Below are 18,573 nucleotides of genomic sequence, written 5' to 3'. Positions count from 1 at the left end.
AAAGGATCTGAGTACAGGAGCAGGGAGGTTCTACTGCAGTTGTACAAGGCCTTGGTGAGACCGCACCTAGAATATTGTGTGCAGTTTTGGTCCCCTAATCTGAGGAAAGACATTCTTGCCATAGAGGGAGTACAGAGAAGATTCACCAGATTGATTCCTGGGATGGCAGGACATTCATATGAAGAAAGACTGGATCGACTAGGCTTATACTCACTGGAATTTAGAAGATTGAGGGGGGATCTTACTGAAACTTATAAAATTCTAAAGGGATTGGACAGGCTAGATGCAGGAAGATTGTTCCCGATGTTGGGGAAGTCCAGAACAAGGGGTCACAGTTTAAGGATAAAGGGGAAGCCTTTTAGGACTGAGATGAGGAAAAACTTCTTCACACAGACAGTGGTGAATTTGTGGAATTCTCTGCCACAGGAAACGGTTGAGGCTGGTTCATTGGCTATATTTAAGAGGAAGTTAGATATGGCCCTTGTGGCTAAAGGGATCGGGGGTATGGAGAGAAAGCAGGTTCAGGGTTCTGAGTTGATCAGCTATGATCATACTGAATGGCGGTGCAGGCTCGAAGGGCCGAATGGCCTACTCCTGCACCTATTTTCTATGATGGAGCTGACTGAGTTCACAACTTTTTGCAGTTTAACCCTGTGCAGTTCCACCCTCCCCCATACCAGATGATAATGCAGCCAGTTAGAATGCTTTTCACAGTACATCTGTGGAAATTCTGTGAAATCTGCCGCAAGGTAACCTCGACCCACCTTGATTCGCCCAATCTACCTGCAAGCTAAAGCTCCCCATGAGACCTGCTGTTCCATTCTTACATGGATCCAATATTTCTTGAATGTTATTTGGTGGGCTATAGACAACTGTCACCAGAGACTTTTCCCCTTTAACTATTCCTTAATATCTAACCAGATGAACACAACATTCTGCTCCTTAGTTCTTGTATCATTTCTCACTATTGTCACAATTTCACCTTTAATTAAGAGCACTACCCCACCTCCCCTACTTTCCTGCCTATCCTGCCGTATAACCTGATATCCTTGGATATTTAATTCACAATCATCTCCACGCTGCAACATGTTTCTGCGATGGCCATTAAATCATATCCTTTGTACAGATTTGTGCCACAAATTCACTGACCTTGCTTTGAATACTAACAGGGACATATTGGAGATGATGGGAGAAAACTCTTCAGATTCAACTCTGGGATGAAGAATTTCCTTATAAGGAACATCTGAACAGGTTGGGTTGATACTCACTGGAGGTTAGTATGAGGTGAAATCTTATTTAATTTTAATATTCTGATCAGGTAAATGCTGAAATGTTTATTTTAAGACATTACTGAGTAATCTAGGACAGGGTATATAGCTTCAACACTTAAAGGGATGCCATCTAAGACATAGATGAAAAGAAATTTCTTCTGAGGATCATGCGTCATTAAAATTCTTTAAGTTAGAAATGTGGAGAATGTATTCAAGGCTGAGAAAGATTTTTGAACTGTAGCAAAGGAAAAGAGACTCTGCAAGGAGCAGGCAGGAGTGGAGTTGAAGTCAGTCAGATGGTGAAGAATGTAATGAACAATAAGAAGGCTCCACAGATGAATTATCCATTCCTGCTCTTAGTTGTCATATTCAATTAACTACAAGGAACAAGGCAGTATTGACTGATAATCGAAGGAAAATGCTCCGTCACTTTTAATGACTGAATGTGACTGATACATCCTGATGCTCAATCTAAAGAATTGGTCTTCAGAAAATAGGAATGCGGCTAATCTAAAACTTACACTACAAACTGGTTTGGTTACGAAAGTGTTAAAAAATCCACCTTGAACATATGGGAGGAAACTGGAGCATCAGCACATCTGAAGGACATGTAGATTCACAGCAACTGTGATTTGTCCCAGTATGTAGGTCAGTGGTAGAGTCTGGGGAAGTGGAGTTGAGAATGAGGGGAAGAGTAAAATGGGATGCGTGTTAATAGATGCCTGATGGTCAGCAAGGTCATGATGTGCCATACAGCATTACCGAATGCATTTTACTCAGCTTTTCCATGCCATTTTCTACTGCCATCTGTCTTTGGCAAGCCTCGATAATCTCACATTCCCCTCTCTGTGCCCCCAATTCAGCAGCAACCAGTTTGCCAATTCAATGTCCTTTCTCCGGCATTTTCTGATGAAGTGTACACGTGCAGGGTAAGAATACAATTAATGAGAAGGTACAATGTGTAAGCTGATGGAGGAAGTTCTCAACTAATAATACGGCATGGAACTTCTCTGCTGAAGTACTCTAAATAGCATTGACACCAGTGAAGTCACTGAGCAACCAATGTGCTTATACAAATAGTCATAGTGGTTATGTCAAGTTACTTAGTTGTATGCAAATAGGTATTATCAAAGAAATGTGTTCTTGTCATCTGAGGTTGAAACTCAATTATATTAGAGAATCACAAATTACAGCACGAATCTTCAACAGAAAAGCATACAGTGAAGTGCAGGGTTTTAAAGAATAAATTGCACCCTATGCAAAATGTTTCAGTGACATATTAGTTGGAATTCTTGGTGGATCAAAGAAATGGAAGAAATATTTCTATTATTCTTGAAAGAAACAAAGCAATACTTTCAAATAATGCCTCATGTTTGACTATAATATTGCACAGTAGGTTCTATTTTGTTCTGGGTCTTGGTCTTAATGGGACTGTGGATTAATCATAACCTAGATTGTGGAAGGACTGGGCATGGGAGATGGGAAGTGGTGGGATTGACAGAAAAGGTTTATTTTAAAAAAACAGATGGAGACTAAATTAAGTGAATAATGATTTGATTGCAGCATCGTAAGAACATAGGAAATAGGAGTAGGAGTCGGCCGTCTGGCCCATCAAGCCTGCCCCATCATTCAAGAAGATCATGGCTGATCTGTCCGTAAACTCAGCTCTATCTACCTGCCTTTTCCCCATAACCCTTAATTCCCCTACTATGTAAAAATATATCTAACTGTATCTTAAATATATTTAGTGAAGAAGCCTCAACTGCTTCCCTGGGCAGAGAATTCCACAGATTCACCACTCTCTGGGGAAAAACAGTTTCTCCTCATCTCCGTCCTAAATCTTCTCCCCTGAATCTTGAGGCAATGTCCCATAATTCATATTTGGAATAAACTTCAACAGTGACACCAGTCATCCACTCCCAGTCAGAATTTATATGAAAACCTTTGCAAAATATCTTCAAAGCTCGCAGGGCAGAGAACTATACATTTATTCAGAGAGTCAGCACCCGTTACAACAAGAGTTTCCAACCTGGGTCCATAACCACCTGGTTAATTGGAGGAGTTCATGCATGACATAAAAAAGGTTAGGAACCCCTAGATTTGAGTTTTTTGTGGGATCTTTGTTGGTCAAACCCTCTTGCTGCCCCTATTTGTCTCTGGATGATTTTTAACTTCCCGTTATCTAGAAGTGACACAGAATAAAATTTTACTAATCCAATTTTCTCCTGAAATCATTCTATTTAAATTGTTAATAAATAAATGGCTTTCTTTGCCCTTGCCAAGATCTGGGACATCCTGCAACCTCAAATACAATCTTATACACATGATCAACTGTGGAAGTCAAGATCACTCAGTTTCCCAGACCTGTGATTCCAGTCTGTTGCTGTAGGTCAGAGCATCTCATTTTACTGATCACTGTTACGTTAGGAACTTAATAGTCAGTGACAACTGTTGAAATTTTCAAGATTGGCAAAATACACCAAGCTGAAATTGAGACAGCATAGTGTTACACAGTGGAAGTTCTGTAAACCATGAAATTAAATGGGACTTCCACAGATAATGCGAAAGCAACCCAGAGCACTGTTTTACAATCAAGAAAAGGCAATTAAGCAATTCTTTGTCTGATGACTCCCTTCACTGCAGTACCTGATAAAGAACAATAATGTGTAAAATGACTGTAACACAAAGTATTGATTTTACCAGTTTTATTGCAAGGCCACACATGCCCTCTTACCACAGGAGGTTCTAACGAGGGCTGTGTATGCAGTATGAATTATCTAAAAAAATAGTGAGATCTTGACAAAACAAAAAAAACTTAAGTCTCTGCTACATATTTTAAAAACCATAGTGAAATATAGTATTTACACATCTTTTAATACACACCAGACATTAGATTTTGTCCCTCTAATTTGTGCTGCACAACATAATTCATTTTCATTAGTTTTAAGACAGTACACTATTTAAATCTCATCTCTTCCAAAACTAAGAAATTCAAAAGGTAGGTTTGGTGCATTTAAAACACACTAACCGTTCAGTCATTCAGGAGAATAGGTTACCAAAACACAGAAAATGACATTTTGTACTACAGTTGTACTCTGGAAAGCAAAGCTCAAAATTTCATTTATACAAGTTACATATACCTTCCCAAAAAGTTACGCTTGGAATCTTCTTGCTTAAGGTGGTCAGGCTGAAAACTGCACAAGATCCTGAAATTATTGAAATGGAAGATTCCACTAGGCAAGATCTAGCTAAGAATATCTAGAAGAAATATCTAGAAATTATAGCACTACAGTGTTTTGCCATGATCTGTGCAACTTCATGATGGACAAAAGCCAGAAACTGTACGAGTTCCATTAACCAAAACTGAATTCATTATTTTAGTAACACTGTGCATGATCACCATGGACCTCCAAAGAAAGCTTAATTTCATATTTCAGCTCCCCACTGGAGAGATTTTTAAAATTATGAGATGATAAGAAGCAAAAAAATGTACTAGTGTTCTCCTGAGGCAAACTCTGGACCCTCCACGCTGTCTTGTTGTGGGGAAGAGATCCGTGCCAAAGCGGGCATTGGTTTGTTAGTTTCTGGAGAATCCTCAGACCTTGACTCAACCTGTACTGATGATACAGCTTTCCCAGCTCCCCAAGCTAAGCCAAGGGGTGCCAGCTTAGGCATTGGTCTCCAAAGCATATCCAAAGAACTTGATATCCCTGTGTTTGCTGAAGAGGTGGTTGTTTTCATATGGATGAGTGGGGGAGGGGAAATATTTACTGAACTGCTTGAACCACTAATAGAGCTACCCTCCAAGTCCAGTGTGCCATTATCCAATTCAGTCTGAGAGTCCACAGGCATTTCATTGCCAAGTAACTGCTCAACATTCAAGTCGTCTTCTTCCAGCTGCAACACCAGTGGACTGTTGGAGCCACCACTCTCCCTCCCTGCCACCTGCTTTAGTTCAGTGGTTCCATCAGTACTGTCAATATCCACCAATACCGGTCCATGGATCAATGACAATTCATCCATGCTGTCCCCTTGGTTTCCACTGTCAATAAAGCCCAATGCATTGTGGTCCGACACAGAAGAGACATCTGGATTTTCTTCATCGGAGAACTGCTGATTTAAAAACGCAAGTTCATTTAAAAGAGAAGTGAATGGCTCATATCCCTCAGTATCCACCATGTCACCAGCTGCTGAGCCATTTGCTTTCAGTAATGGTTCAAGGAGCTGAGACGAGGACAGTTCTGCCTCTCTGTCACTCTGCCCAGCCTTATCTATGCTGCACGTCTGCATTCGGCCACCTATCACCTGCAGTTCCAATTTATCTCCGAGCATTATTTCAGTTACTGTCGATGACTCACCTGGGGCTGCTTCCTGAGTCCAAGCCTGCCCTGTGCAAGACACTGCAGTTCCGTCAGACAAGCTGGACAAATCCAGCGCTTTGGGCAACTCACTGATATTGTCAGCATCCAGTGAACGAGATGCTACAATCTGCTGTGTTTGGGCGCACTCGGATTCTTCAGCCTCAGATGAATAAGGGCATGGCGTGACCTCACTTTCATCAGGTACAGTAGACTTCCCAGCTGGATGAGAGCTGTTCTTCACAATGGACAAACTTGGTATTTTACTGGTTGTAAAACTTAGCCGTTCCTGCAATATACGTCGTTTTCTCCCTTTTATGCTGAAGTCAAGAGGCTGAGTATCAAATGCAAAGGAATTATTCATGTTCTCTACATTCATCAGTGGGGCTTCCCCAGTTGCCAACGAGGTTACATTCACTATTCTTGGCATCATGAATGAAGAGGCTTCATCACCTAGGATGACATACAAAACAATTAAAACATGCCACTGCAAAATTAGTACAACATCATTCAAATTCTTTTTCTACAATTTGAACTCACTCTAGGACAAGTTTACCTTTCAACCTTATCTTCTACGTTTTCAGTAATGAGATATGCAAACAATAAATCCCCTTGTGTGGTAACTTAAGTGATGGGATGTAAGGGTGTCTAGGGATGGGGTGGCATCTCTGGTGAAGGGGCTTGTCGTGTCCATTCTGGGGCCGCTCACGCCTATGGTGCCAAGCAATTGTTTACATGTGACAGTGGCCACACCCTGGTACACCACTTCAATAGGCAGGCTAAAGCAGCTGAGGGCAGCTTGCAGCCTCGCTCATACCCCTGTGAGATAGGGGCATGCCCATCCTAGCATACAAAGTCAGCTCCAGTGGACCGGGCAAATGAGATCCAACGGCCAGGAAGGAGAGCATAGAACATGTCTTGGACATCCACTGCAACCAAGGAAGACGCCAGTTTGTGATGCTTTTTCATACCACTGGACTTAGACTTCTGAGGTTGATAGAGGGGAGCTGCCCTGGTGCAATGGCACTTTAAAAGCTCTCCGGCACAGGTTTTCTGTCATCGTCAGACATGACGGACAACCGACCATCTTAAGTGATTACTGCATGGTGTTCTGTTCAGTTAGTCCATCATTCAGACTTTAGTGATCACCTATGTAAAAGCAACATGAGAGGAACATCAAGATCCATACATTTTCTGAAATGTCAATTCACTGAGATTACATGGAAATCTCCATAGCAACAAACAACGTGACTCAAATTACATCAGTTAGCCATACGAGGGGTGGTTGATAAGTTTGTGGCCTAAGGTAGAAGGCGTCTATTATAGAAAACCTAGCACATTTATTTTTCAACATAGTCCCCTCCTACATTTACACACTTAGTCCAGCGGTCATGAAGCATATAGATCTTGGACCTCCAGAAAGTGTCCACAGATGGGTGATTGATAAGTTCGTGGCCTAAGGTAGCAGGAGATGTTATAATCAAACTTTCTGCATCATCACTCAAAGAGTTGAACTGCATGTGCATGTAATGCGAGCTGTGTAACTCATCTCCTTTTACCGTAGGCTATGAACTTATCAATCACCCCTGCTGTGGACACTTACTGGAGGTCCAAGATCCGTATGCTCCACGACCGTTGGACTAGGTGTGTAAATGTTGGAGGGGACTATGTTGAAAAATAAATGTGCTAGGTTTTCTAAAATTGACTCCGTCTATCTTAGGCCACGAACTGATCAATCACCCCTCATATATCAATAATTCTGCAACAATATAACTGTACAAGATCACTCAAACCATTCCTCACCACCCAAAATAACCACTCAAATCAATAATAAATCAAAATAATTGATGCAATTGAATTAGAATCAATCCTTTGACTCTCAAAATTCTTTCAGAGGGCCTTTATGTTTATCAACACATTTCACAATGTCCCAAGTCAAAAAATGGATGGGCTGAGTTTCTACTGATCAATTTTTATCTGTTGTCAGCTGAAAAGGGCTCGCAACAGACTTTCAGACAGGTATTGACCAATATACAGCCTGACAAAATTGAGTCTTAGTCTATTTGCTATTCGCTCCTCTATTCACAGAACCAGCAATTTCTCTACATTACACCAAAACGGTTAGGATGATGGAATACTCAAGAAAAACCCCCCAATTCCTTGGTATTTTAAACATTGTGGAAATTAGAAAGGGAAGTATGGAGCAACACAAAAGATGCTGGTGGAGGAACTCAGTGGGTCAGGCAAGCAACTGCAGAGGGAAACATTTTGGGTCAAAACCTTTCATCTGGACTGAGATATAGAGGAGGGACAGCAAGTATAAAAAGGTGGAGGGAAGGAGTAGGGCAACAGCTGGCATGTGTTCAGCAGATCCAGGTGAGTTGGGGTCAAAGGAGAGTGGAAACAGAAGCTGAAGTTGCGAGGCAATAGGTGGAAGCAACAAAGAGCTGAAGACAATGGAATCTGATGGGAGAGGGAGGTGGGATAGGGCAAATGGGAAAGGGTGAGAAGGAACCAGTGGGGTGATGAGGAAATGGAGCAAGTAGAGGAGGAGGAGAAAAAGGGGAAAAGAAACCAGATGATGAGGGCTGCGGTGAGCAGAGAGAACCTAGGTAGATCAGGGGAAAGGGAACAGAAGGATAATAGTTCACCAGAAGTCACCCGTCGTCAGTTTGTAGACTACGTAGGTAGAATATGAGATGATGTTCCTCTAATTTGTGTTTAGTCTCATGCTGACAGTAAACACGGCCGAGGACAAGCATGTTGGGTGGGGTGGAGAAGTGAAAGTATGGATGTAGTGCTTCTTACCAACTGAACCTGCTGGAGCTTGCGATTTGGCATTGTTCCCTTGCCTCATATCTGCTGAATCGGAGCTTACAGCCTCCATCCCTGGTTTGGTGCTCAACTGTGCAGATGCTGACTGGCCAGAACTGAGTGATCCCGCAATAGCAAAATTGTTGACCTGAAGTGGAACTGGCAACCCCTGCAGTTGTACAGTAACTGAAGCAATGCCTGGGGTAGGAGGAGGAGAGAGGAGGGGCAGGTGTGTGTGCGGTGTGGTGAGATAGAGATAGATAGAGAGGGGGAGAGGGAGAGGGATGTGTGGAGAGGGAGAGGGGTGTTTGGAGAGAAAGAGAGGGGGTGTTTGGAGAGAGGGAGGTGTTTATAGGGAGAGGGGTGTTTGGAGAGAGAGAAGGGGGTGTTTGCAGAGAGAGGGATGTGTGGAGAGGGAGAGGGGTGTTTGTAGAGAAGGAGAGGGATGTGTAGAGAGGGAGAGGGGTGTTTGTAGAGAAGGAGAGGGATGTGTAGAGAGGGAGAGGGGTGTTTGTAGAGAGGGAGGGATGTATGGAGAGGGAGAGGGGTGTGTGCAGAGAGATGTGTGGAGAGGGAGAGGGGTGTTTGGAGAGAGGGGGGTGTTTGTAGAGAGGGAGAGGGTGTTTGTAGAGAGAGGGGTGTTTGGAGAGAGAGAGAGGGGTGTTTGTAGAGAGAGAGGGGTGATTGTAGAGAGGGAGAGTGATGTATGGAGAGGGAGAGTGGTGTTTGGAGAGAGGGAGAGTGATGTATGGAGAGGGAGAGGGATATTTGGAGAGAGAGAAAGAGAGAGGGGGCATTTGTAGAGAGGGAGAGGGGTGTTTGGAGAGAGGGAGAGGTGGTTTGGAGAGGGAGAGGTGGTGTGGAGAGAGAGAGGTGTGGGGAGGGGGGAGGGAGAAAGGGGTGTGGAGAGAGGGAGAGATGTATGGAGAGGGAGAGGGGTGTTTGGAGAGAGAGGAGGTGTTTGTAGAGAAGGAGAGGGATGTGTAGAGAGGGAGAGGGGTGTTTGTAGAGAAGGAGAGGGATGTGTAGAGGGAGAGGGGTGTGTGGAGTGGGAGAAGGGTGTTTGTAGAGAGAGAGAGAGGTGTTTGTAGAGAGAGGGATGTATGGAGAGGGAGAGGGGTGTGTGCAGAGAGATGTGTGGAGAGGGAGAGGGGTGTTTGTAGAGAGGGAGAGGGTGTTTGTAGAGAGAGGGGTGTTTGGAGAGAGAGAGAGGGGTGTTTGTAGAGAGAGAGGGGTGATTGTAGAGAGGGAGAGTGATGTATGGAGAGAGAGGGGGTGTTTGGAGAGAGAGAAAGAGAGGGGGGCATTTGTAGAGAGGGAGAGTGATGTATGGAGAGGGAGAGTGGTGTTTGTAGAGAGGGAGAGTGATGTATGGAGAGGGGGGTGTTTGGAGAGAGAGAAAGAGAGGGGGGCATTTGTAGAGAGGGAGAGGGGTGTTTGGATAGAGGGAGAGGTGGTGTGGAGAGAGGTGTGTGTGGGGAGGGGGAGGAAGAGAGAGGGGAGGGAGAGAAGGGGAGGGAGAAAGAGGGGTGTGGAGAGAGGGAGAGGGGTGTGGAGAGAGAGAGAGGTGTGTGTGGGGAGAGTGGGGGGTAGGGAGAGAGAGGGGGGTGGAGGGGGAGAGGAGAGAGAGGGGAGGAGAGATACAGCAAAAATGGAAAGTAAGAGAAAGAGTGCAGAGCAATAAAGTATATTATTCACATCTTAAAATTCAGCAACAAATGTAAAGCTGGTAGGAGTTCATTTCTTGGAATCATTTATACACTAGTCAATTAGCCTTATTTAGTGCTTTTTACAAACTGTTCAGGTACCTAATGTATCATTAAGGTGAATCTGAAACTGTTGGAATTAGGTATTCTGGTGTCTATACACACACTTAACAAGGCCACAAAGTACACTTGGAACGGAGTTGACTAACTTCAAAGAAAACTTCTGTTAAAATACTGCAGCAAACAACATTGGTGTACACTTTCAGTTTCACAATTTTGAAAGTGTTAACATTTATTTGATATTGCAACACTGCCCTCATAGAGTGTAGTATATATTATTTTATCTGTATAGTCTGATGGACTTTGTCCTTGGCTCCAAATACAAATATGTATTCGGCCATGCAAAATTATAAAATAATACTGTACATACTGTTGTTAACAAACTAAATTTGCTTTAGATATTAAGACATTTTTAATATTTAAGAAGTGATTTTAAAGTAGAATTGCATTAAAGTTCTTCCGAAGAGCAGATTCACAAAGATTAAAAACTAAAATTAACTCCAGAATTTCCTCAATTTTCCAACCACATTAAAACTGCTTTGGGTGTTAAGCCGTCAACATAATATAGCGCACTAAGGCTACGTCCACACTATGCCAGATAAATCCGTAACCGAAGCTTTTTCTCTTCGTTTTTACCCTACGTCCACACTAAAACAGTGCTTTCGTCCCCCGAAACCAGAGCTTTTCAGAAATGCTTTCCAGCATGGGTATTTTTGAAAACGCTGTGGACGGGATAATTGGAGACTTTTGAAAACGCTGTCAGACGGCAGCACACCATTTCATTGTTTTCTTGAACGCAACCTAACAATTTCAGATCAGACGGCAACGAGACTGAAGCCAGAAGAGTTAGAAATGTACTCACCAAATACTTTGACCCATAACTTACTGAATAAATAAGTATACTGTACTCACTTGGCCCTGTTTTCCGTCCTTGCTCGTATGAAGGTGGTTTACCTATTTATGCAAGTACTTCTCTGACAATAGATGTGTAACAGCCTAATGTAACATTGTATGGAAATACAAGATAACACTGATGCAGACATGCTTTACACATTTAACAAGATGCTTTATTAATGGAACAGAGTTAGTCAGTTTTTCAATGTCCGTCGTCAGCCGGGTCATACAGTCCGTGAACTCCCCGTCGGCTGCCTCCATACAATTCAGTATTTGTTTTTTTTACTTTTAACTCTTCCTGCGTGAGAGCCAACAGCTGCCCGTCGTTTGATTTTCTAGTCTGTAACTGAACAAACACGCACCATTTTCCACAGCGAGATTCAACACCAAACATGTCGCTTGTTTTTGGTAAATGTGTCCTGCGCATGCACAGGAGGAGATTCAGCGAAATCTCTGTTTCAATGTGGATAGAGATATTTTTTAAAACGCATAGTGTGGACGCCTATCATCTTTACGTGAAACCGGCGTTTTCAAAATTATCCGGTCTAGTGTGGATGTAGCCTAAACTTTGAGGTGTCAACCTCACCACATACGCAAAACTGCATTGTGACATGTTTGTTGAACAGTATCATGGTGATCTGCATTTCTATGTGCCTTTGAATGCAACGTATCATCACAAGGACTTAGGCAAAACTTCTATCATGGAAATATAGAGCAGTGTGATATAAGAGCAAAAACTAGTTAACTGACTAGGTTTTTGAAGTTCTTTCACAGAAAGGTAGAGGGCCAGAAAGATATAGAACTAGAGGTTAGAAAGGAGAATTACTGAGTGAGTTCAAAACCAACCATTTTAAATTTGAAGCAATACTTAACTAGGAGATAATGTAGGCCAACAAGCATGAATGTAACAAGGCAACTCAAATATAAATAGGAGAACCGTACAAAGTTAGCATGCTAAAGGATCAACCTTCACCTCTATCAGTCTCTTATACACTACAAATATATATATTTACATAGTGCTTTTAACAGAGCTTTCTAGTGTACTTTGCAAGATCAGTATAAAACAAGACTGCAACATTGAAGAAATATTACAACATATGGATAAAAGTTTAGTTAAAAAGGATAGTTTTAAAGTAAAAGAAGGAAGCAAAATTGTCTAGCAAGGTAATTCCATAGTCTGGGGCTGACTTAGAAGACAATGGTGGGGCAATTACTTTTAGGGATTATCAAGTCACCCGTATTACAAGGGCACTATTACCTTGGAGTTACTTTAGGATGAAGAAGTCAGCAGGAATGATTTGTAACAGTTAAATCTAAAGGAAACAAAGCCAGTGAAATGCTGAGGTAGCATGAAATCAGGCAATTTCACGGAGGCATAAACACTCAAGAGGTCTTAGCAACAATACAAATATCTGGTTTAAAGCTCTGCTTGGGGTCAAATTTGACATCAAAACTTGTATATGCAACCCTAGGGCTGCTGGATTAGTGTTCTTTTTTCGGTGGCAGGAATAAAACCTGTACCTTGCCCTTCCAAAAACCTTGTGTAAAAGGATGACAACTGCATCTTCCACGAGGTAATGCAAGTGACTCAAATGACCATTCAGCATCAAAGTGCAAATTACGATCAAATTTAGTTAATTCTTATGCAGGAAAGGGTAAATGATTCATATGAACATTACAGCCAAATTGACAGCCAATCTTAATTGGAATTGCAATATCTTAAGCAAAGGTGCTGTACAGTTCTTAGTCACGCCTTTCACAAACGTGGAGCATTGTGAAGATCCAGCCAAATCCCATTAGTAATACCTGCAATACTTGTTCCAGTAGCATCATCTCCCTTGGATTGGCTTCCACTAAGAAGTCCCTCAGCAGTAAAGAATGAAGTCTGGCCAGAAATAAGAGGGCCCTTTAAAGTCAGAACCTGACCCTGTGGAGTCATCAGCAAATTCCCACCCGTGGGGTTGGAAGTGGTTGAAGAATCTGCAAAAAAACAGTATTTTAACCAATCGTTTAATAGTTCCAATTCATCATGCACCCTGAATTCTTACTTAACATGCACAGACTCTTGTACTTCTCATTCATTGCCTAAACCTTTCTTGCTCATCAGTACACCACCCTCCAATGGCATCATTTCAAATTGTTGTTAAATCTACTGTATCTTTTGAACCTTCATACAATTAATGTCTCCTATCACCCTCCCATGAGCTCTGCAGAGGCAAAAGCTCATGATGGTAAATGCAAAAGCTTAAACAAGACCTGCTGTGTCGACAAGGGCTGCTCACGCTGCTCTGCATTAAGGCGTATTTAATGTTGCGTTATAATTTCTAGGTAAAAAGCAAATTGCTGCAAGTTCTGCTTCACTTCAGGTCAACAAATTTATTTTTGACTTTTTAAAAGTTCTTTTCAATTAAGAAGTGGGAAAAAAACTCCTTATTGATCTTAACCATGGCAATCTGCATCAGTAGACAATTCGATCATCAAATTAGCTGAAAGAGGTAGGAGCAATGCAGTGTTTCTATCAACATGGACTTCCATTTCCAAATTAATTACTAAATACTGACTTGTAGCTTTAAAATGGTACCATCAATGACAATGGCTGGCCTTACTTCCCCAACTTAGACAAGGGATGGAGCCAAGAACTATTCCCTGCCACCCTACAAAATGCTTCTGAATTTTTCTTTTTAAAGCTTAGTTCATATGAAAGATTCAAGACTGTTTATTGTCATTCTTCAGGACACAAGAGTAAAGCAGAATGAAATGATTGTTTCTCCAGATATGATGCAGCACAGAAAAAACATAAGCATAAAGAACACAATTTAAAAAAACAATAAATATACCATACTGTCCAAAAGCAACCCTATAAGGCAATATAAAAGTAACTGTTGTATACACACCTCCAAGAGTACCACAACCATGTTGTGGCTTGGAGGCTTGCATGCTCTAATGACCCTGAGAGCTACTTTGGCTGGAGCTAGGGCTTTATGCTTTGGCTGCTGGTACAATCACCCATGCCGAACAGTTCAAAGGGTAGAGACCAGACTAAGAGTGGTCCACTGATTTGAAGGTTCAGCTCAGGGCCAACAACCCTAAGCGGTTAAAATTTTTATGGAAACAGCAATGAAGATTTCTTCTACACCTGAGTGCGACCGTTTTCCTGAGTCTGCTCCTGAGACCCCTGGAGTGCACTCCATGATTGTTTTGAGGCGACAGACTGGCAGGCACTCTGTGAGCCACATGAAGAGGACACTGGTTACATCAACTTCTGTGTGGACTGCAATGTTCCGGCAAGAACTGTCCTTTGTCATTCAAGTAGCAAGCCATGGGTAACAAAGGACATTAAGGACATCCTGAACGCTAAAAAGAGGGCGCTTAGAGATGGAAATAGGGAGAAGCTGAGGACAATACAGAGGGACCTGAAAGCCAAGATCAGGGAGGCTAAAGACAGGTATAGGAGGAAGCTTGAGTGGAAACTCCAGCAGAACAACATGAGAGAGGTCTGGAGTGGGATGAGGACCATCACTGGGTCCACTAGCAACAGAGGAGCTGAAGGCAGTGTGGACAGGGCCAACGAACTTAACCTGTTCTTCAACAGATTTGACACTGTGGCCCCTGCCCATCCCCCACATGATTTATCTGTTGTCAGCCCCCAACCAACACATAATCCACTCTCCCCTCCTACCCCTCCTCGCAGCCCCCCACCCTGCTCTCGTGACTACACCCCTCCCACACCTGACACCACCACAGTGGGCTTCAGAGCTGAACAGGTGAGAAGACAGCTGAAACGTTTCCATCCAAGTAAGGCTGCAGGCCCGGATGGTGTCAGCCCCCGGGTGCTCAAAGCCTGTGCCCCCCCCCAGTTATGTGGAGTACTTCACCATGTCTTCAACCTGAGCCTGAGTCTCTAGAGGGTTCCTGTGCTGTGGAAGACATCCTGCCTCGTCCCTGTACCGAAGACACCGCGCCCCAGTGGCTCCAATGACTACAGACCTCCCACATCATGAAGACCCTGGAAAGACTTGTTCTAGAGCAGCTCTGGCCTATGGTTAGGCCACATTTAGACCACCTCCAGTTCGCCCATCAGCCCTGACTAGGAGTTGAAGATGCCATCGTCTACCTGCTGAACCGTGTCTACGCCCACCTGGACAAGCCGGCGAGCACTGTGAGGGTCATGTTTTTTGACTTCTCCAGTGCGTTCAACACCATCCGCCCTGCTCTGCTGGGTGAGAAGCTGACAGTGATGCAGGTGGATGCTTCCCTGGTGTCATGGATTATTGATTACCTGACTGGCAGACCACAGTACGTGGGCTTGCAGCATTGTGTGTCAGACAGAGTGGTCAGCAGCACTGGGGCTCCACAGGGAACTGTCCTGTCTCCCTTTCTCTTCACCATCTACACCTTGGATTTCAACTACTGCACAGAGTCTTGCCATCTTCAGAAGTTTTCTGATGACTCTGCCATAGTTGGATGCATCAGCAAGGGAGATGAGGCTGAGTACAGGGCTACAGTGGGAAACTTTGTCACATGGTGTGAGCAGAATCATCTGCAGCTTAATGTGAAAAAGACTAAGGAGCTGGTGATGGACCTGAGGAGAGCTAAGGCACTGGTCACCCCCGTTTCCATCCAAGGGGTCAGTGTGGACATGGTGGAGGATTACAAATACCTGGGGATATGAATTGACAATAAACTGGACTGGTCAAAGAACACTGAGGCTGTCTACAAGAAGGGTCAGAGCCGTCTCTATTTCCTGAGGAGACTGGGGTCCTTTAACATCTGCCGGACGATGCTGAGGATGTTCTACGAGTCTGTGGTGGCCAGTGCTATCATGTCTGCTGTTGTGTGCTGGGGCAGCAGGCTGAGGGTAGCAGACACCAACAGAATCAACAAACTCATTCGTAAGGCCAGTGATGTTGTGGGGGTGGAACTGGACTGACAGTGGTGTCTGAAAAGAGGATACTGTCCAAGTTGCATGCCATCTTGGACAATGACTCCCATCCACTCCATAATGTACTGGTTAGGCACCAGAGACTCATTCCACTGAGATGTAACACTGAGCGTCATAGGGAGTCATTCCTACCTGTGGCCATCAAACTTTACAACTCCTCCCTTGAGTGTCAGACACCCTGAGCCAATAGGCTGGTCCTGTACTTATTTCCACTTGGCATGATTAACTTATTATTATTTAATTATTTATGGTTTTATATTGCAATATTTCTACACTATTCTTGGTTGGTGCAGCTGTAACAAAACCCAATTTCCCTCGGGATCAATAAAGTATGTCTATCTGAGACTTGCATGACCGATAGTAGTGAAAACTGAGGGAGCTACTGACATGATGAAGGAGCCAGAGATAAAGGAGCTTCATTGCTGCCCTAAACACCAGCCACGTAATGGGCAGTAACTAAGTTGTATACACTCAGAACCACTTTATTAGCCACCTCCATATGTTCTTGATCTCCTGCTGCTCTAGCCCTTCCACTTCAAGGTTTGATGTGTTGTACACTCAGAGATGCTCTTCTGCACACCACTGTTGTAACGTGATTGTCTGAGTTACTGTCACCCTTCTGTCAGCTTGAACCAGTCTGGCTGTTCTCCTCTGACCTCTCTCATTAACTAGGCATTTTCACCAGCAGAACTACCACTGACTGAATGCTTTTTTGTTTTCATACTATTCTCTGTAAACTATAGAGACTATTGTGTGTGAAAATCCCCGATCAGCAGTTTCAGAGATAACTCAAACCACCCTGTTTGGCACTAACAATCATTCTATGGTCAGTCACTTGTATCACATTTCTTCCCCACTCTGATGCTTGGTCCAAACAACAACTGAACCACTTGACCACATCTGCATACTTTTATGCACTGAGTTGCTGCCACATGATTGGCTGATTAGATATTTGCATTAATGAACAGATGTACGGATGTACTTATAGTGGCCACTGAGTGTACAATCAATACCTGTTTCATCCATGTTCCTCAGCCTCAAAAATCTTCATTTTTGCAGTGCACCTACAGTAGAAAGTACCTTACGAATAAAACTAAACAATAATTCTCCTCCACTACTTCCAACAGATTTCAATGCCTATCTGTGAAATTATATGTGAAAAATAGTTTAGGTAACAGATTATGCAGCGGAAAAGCCTGTAAGTGGATAAAGGACTCAATCATCTTCAAAGCTAAAGAGTTCCCCTCATAAAATTCTCTAGTTGCACAGTCACAGAAAGGACAAATTTGGGCTGTGAATTAACAAAAAGCGAGTAGAAAAAGAGATACCCTACCACCATATTTACGAATTGTTTAGCTTTACTTTGCAAAGTATTCCAAAAATAAAGCACTTCCATCAATCAGTTTTATATAACAACATTACATCATTTTCACTTGTGGAGTGACATCATCTACTCTGCAGAAGACAAAGTTACATACACAAAGCTGCTGACGACCGTTTCCTGGTGAGAATAAGAGGTTTTCTAGTACCAGTTTTGGGGCTCTCCTGTTCACTAGTTTGCATAACGACATTGGGTGGCTTCTGGTTCCGCAAATCCATGGCCACCTTCTGGAAAGAGTCCACTGATGAATTAAGTCCTGCATTCCAACCTTTGGAGCGCTTTTTTCTTGTGTCATCTGCCTTCTGTGCAAGCTTTTTCTTCTCAGCATCAAGTGCCCTCTGTTTTGCACAAATATATTCCAGTTTCTTTAAAATAACTTCATCAGTCTTCCCTATAAACAGAACAGATAATCACTAAATTAAATCCAGTAGAAATCAAGACTTGGTTAAGCTGATGAGAACATTTCCCAGTAGCACAATTTCTTTCCCCCCCCCCCTCCAGGGCGGTTTCATGACTGGACGTATTTTCCCCTCTCCTTCCAGCACTTCAAAAGGCCCCCTTGCTTTGCAATTCCTTGGCCCAATCTTCCACTTTCATCAGTTACACCCTTTCTGATGGCACTTTTCCATGTGGCAATTTCCAATTCAACACTTGCCTTTTTACCTCTTCTCACCACAATGGTCTAAAACTTACCATCCCAGAGAAGCATACAGTGCCTGTTAAAAGTATTCCCCCCCCCAGAAGTTTTTCTGTTTTATAGTTTTACAATATTGAATCACAATGGATTTAATTTGGCTTTTTTGACACTGATCAACAGAAAAACACATCTTCTCCCAAGTTTCAGTTCTCTTGCAGACTATATCAGGTTTTCCTCCAGGATGTCCCTGTATTTTGCTGTATTCATTTTACCCTTGAGCTTCACAAGCCTTCCAGGGCCAGATGCAGTGAAGCATCCCCACAGCATGATGCAGCCACTAGCGTGCTTCATGGTAGGGATGTTGTGTTTTTGATTATGTGTGGTGAGCATTCAGGCTGATAGCCAAAAAGCTCAATTTTGGTTTCATTAGACCATAAAACCTTCTTCCAGCTGACTTCAGAATCTCCCACATGCCTTCCAGCAAACTCTAGCCGAGATTTTAAGAGTTTT

The 18,573-nt window shown here is 43.0% G+C and overlaps 1 protein-coding gene across 3 annotated transcripts in view; it reads right to left on the bottom strand.

Moving 5' to 3' along the window:
- Positions 1-3,961: 3,961 nt before the first annotated feature.
- mgaa (MAX dimerization protein MGA a) overlaps positions 3,962-18,573 on the bottom strand; it is a 106,651-nt gene continuing 92,039 nt past the window's right edge. For 2 of the 3 annotated variants that reach the window (XM_073040316.1, XM_073040317.1), the window contains exons 22-25: positions 17,524-17,817; positions 12,910-13,083; positions 8,438-8,641; positions 3,962-6,082 (exon numbers count right to left, since the gene is read on the bottom strand). In XM_073040316.1, the coding sequence (XP_072896417.1) occupies positions 4,764-6,082; positions 8,438-8,641; positions 12,910-13,083; positions 17,524-17,817 (1,991 nt within the window). In that variant the 3' untranslated portion in view covers positions 3,962-4,763. The remainder of the gene's footprint in view (positions 6,083-8,437; positions 8,642-12,909; positions 13,084-17,523; positions 17,818-18,573) is intronic. The other variant, XM_073040318.1, reaches the window with a different exon arrangement.

Source organism: Hemitrygon akajei, chromosome 3, assembly GCF_048418815.1.
Source record: "Hemitrygon akajei chromosome 3, sHemAka1.3, whole genome shotgun sequence".
In the NCBI taxonomy this organism is placed as follows: domain Eukaryota; kingdom Metazoa; phylum Chordata; class Chondrichthyes; order Myliobatiformes; family Dasyatidae; genus Hemitrygon; species Hemitrygon akajei.
The sequence above is the reverse complement of the archived record's forward strand: the minus strand, read 5'-3'. Positions and strand labels throughout refer to the sequence as shown.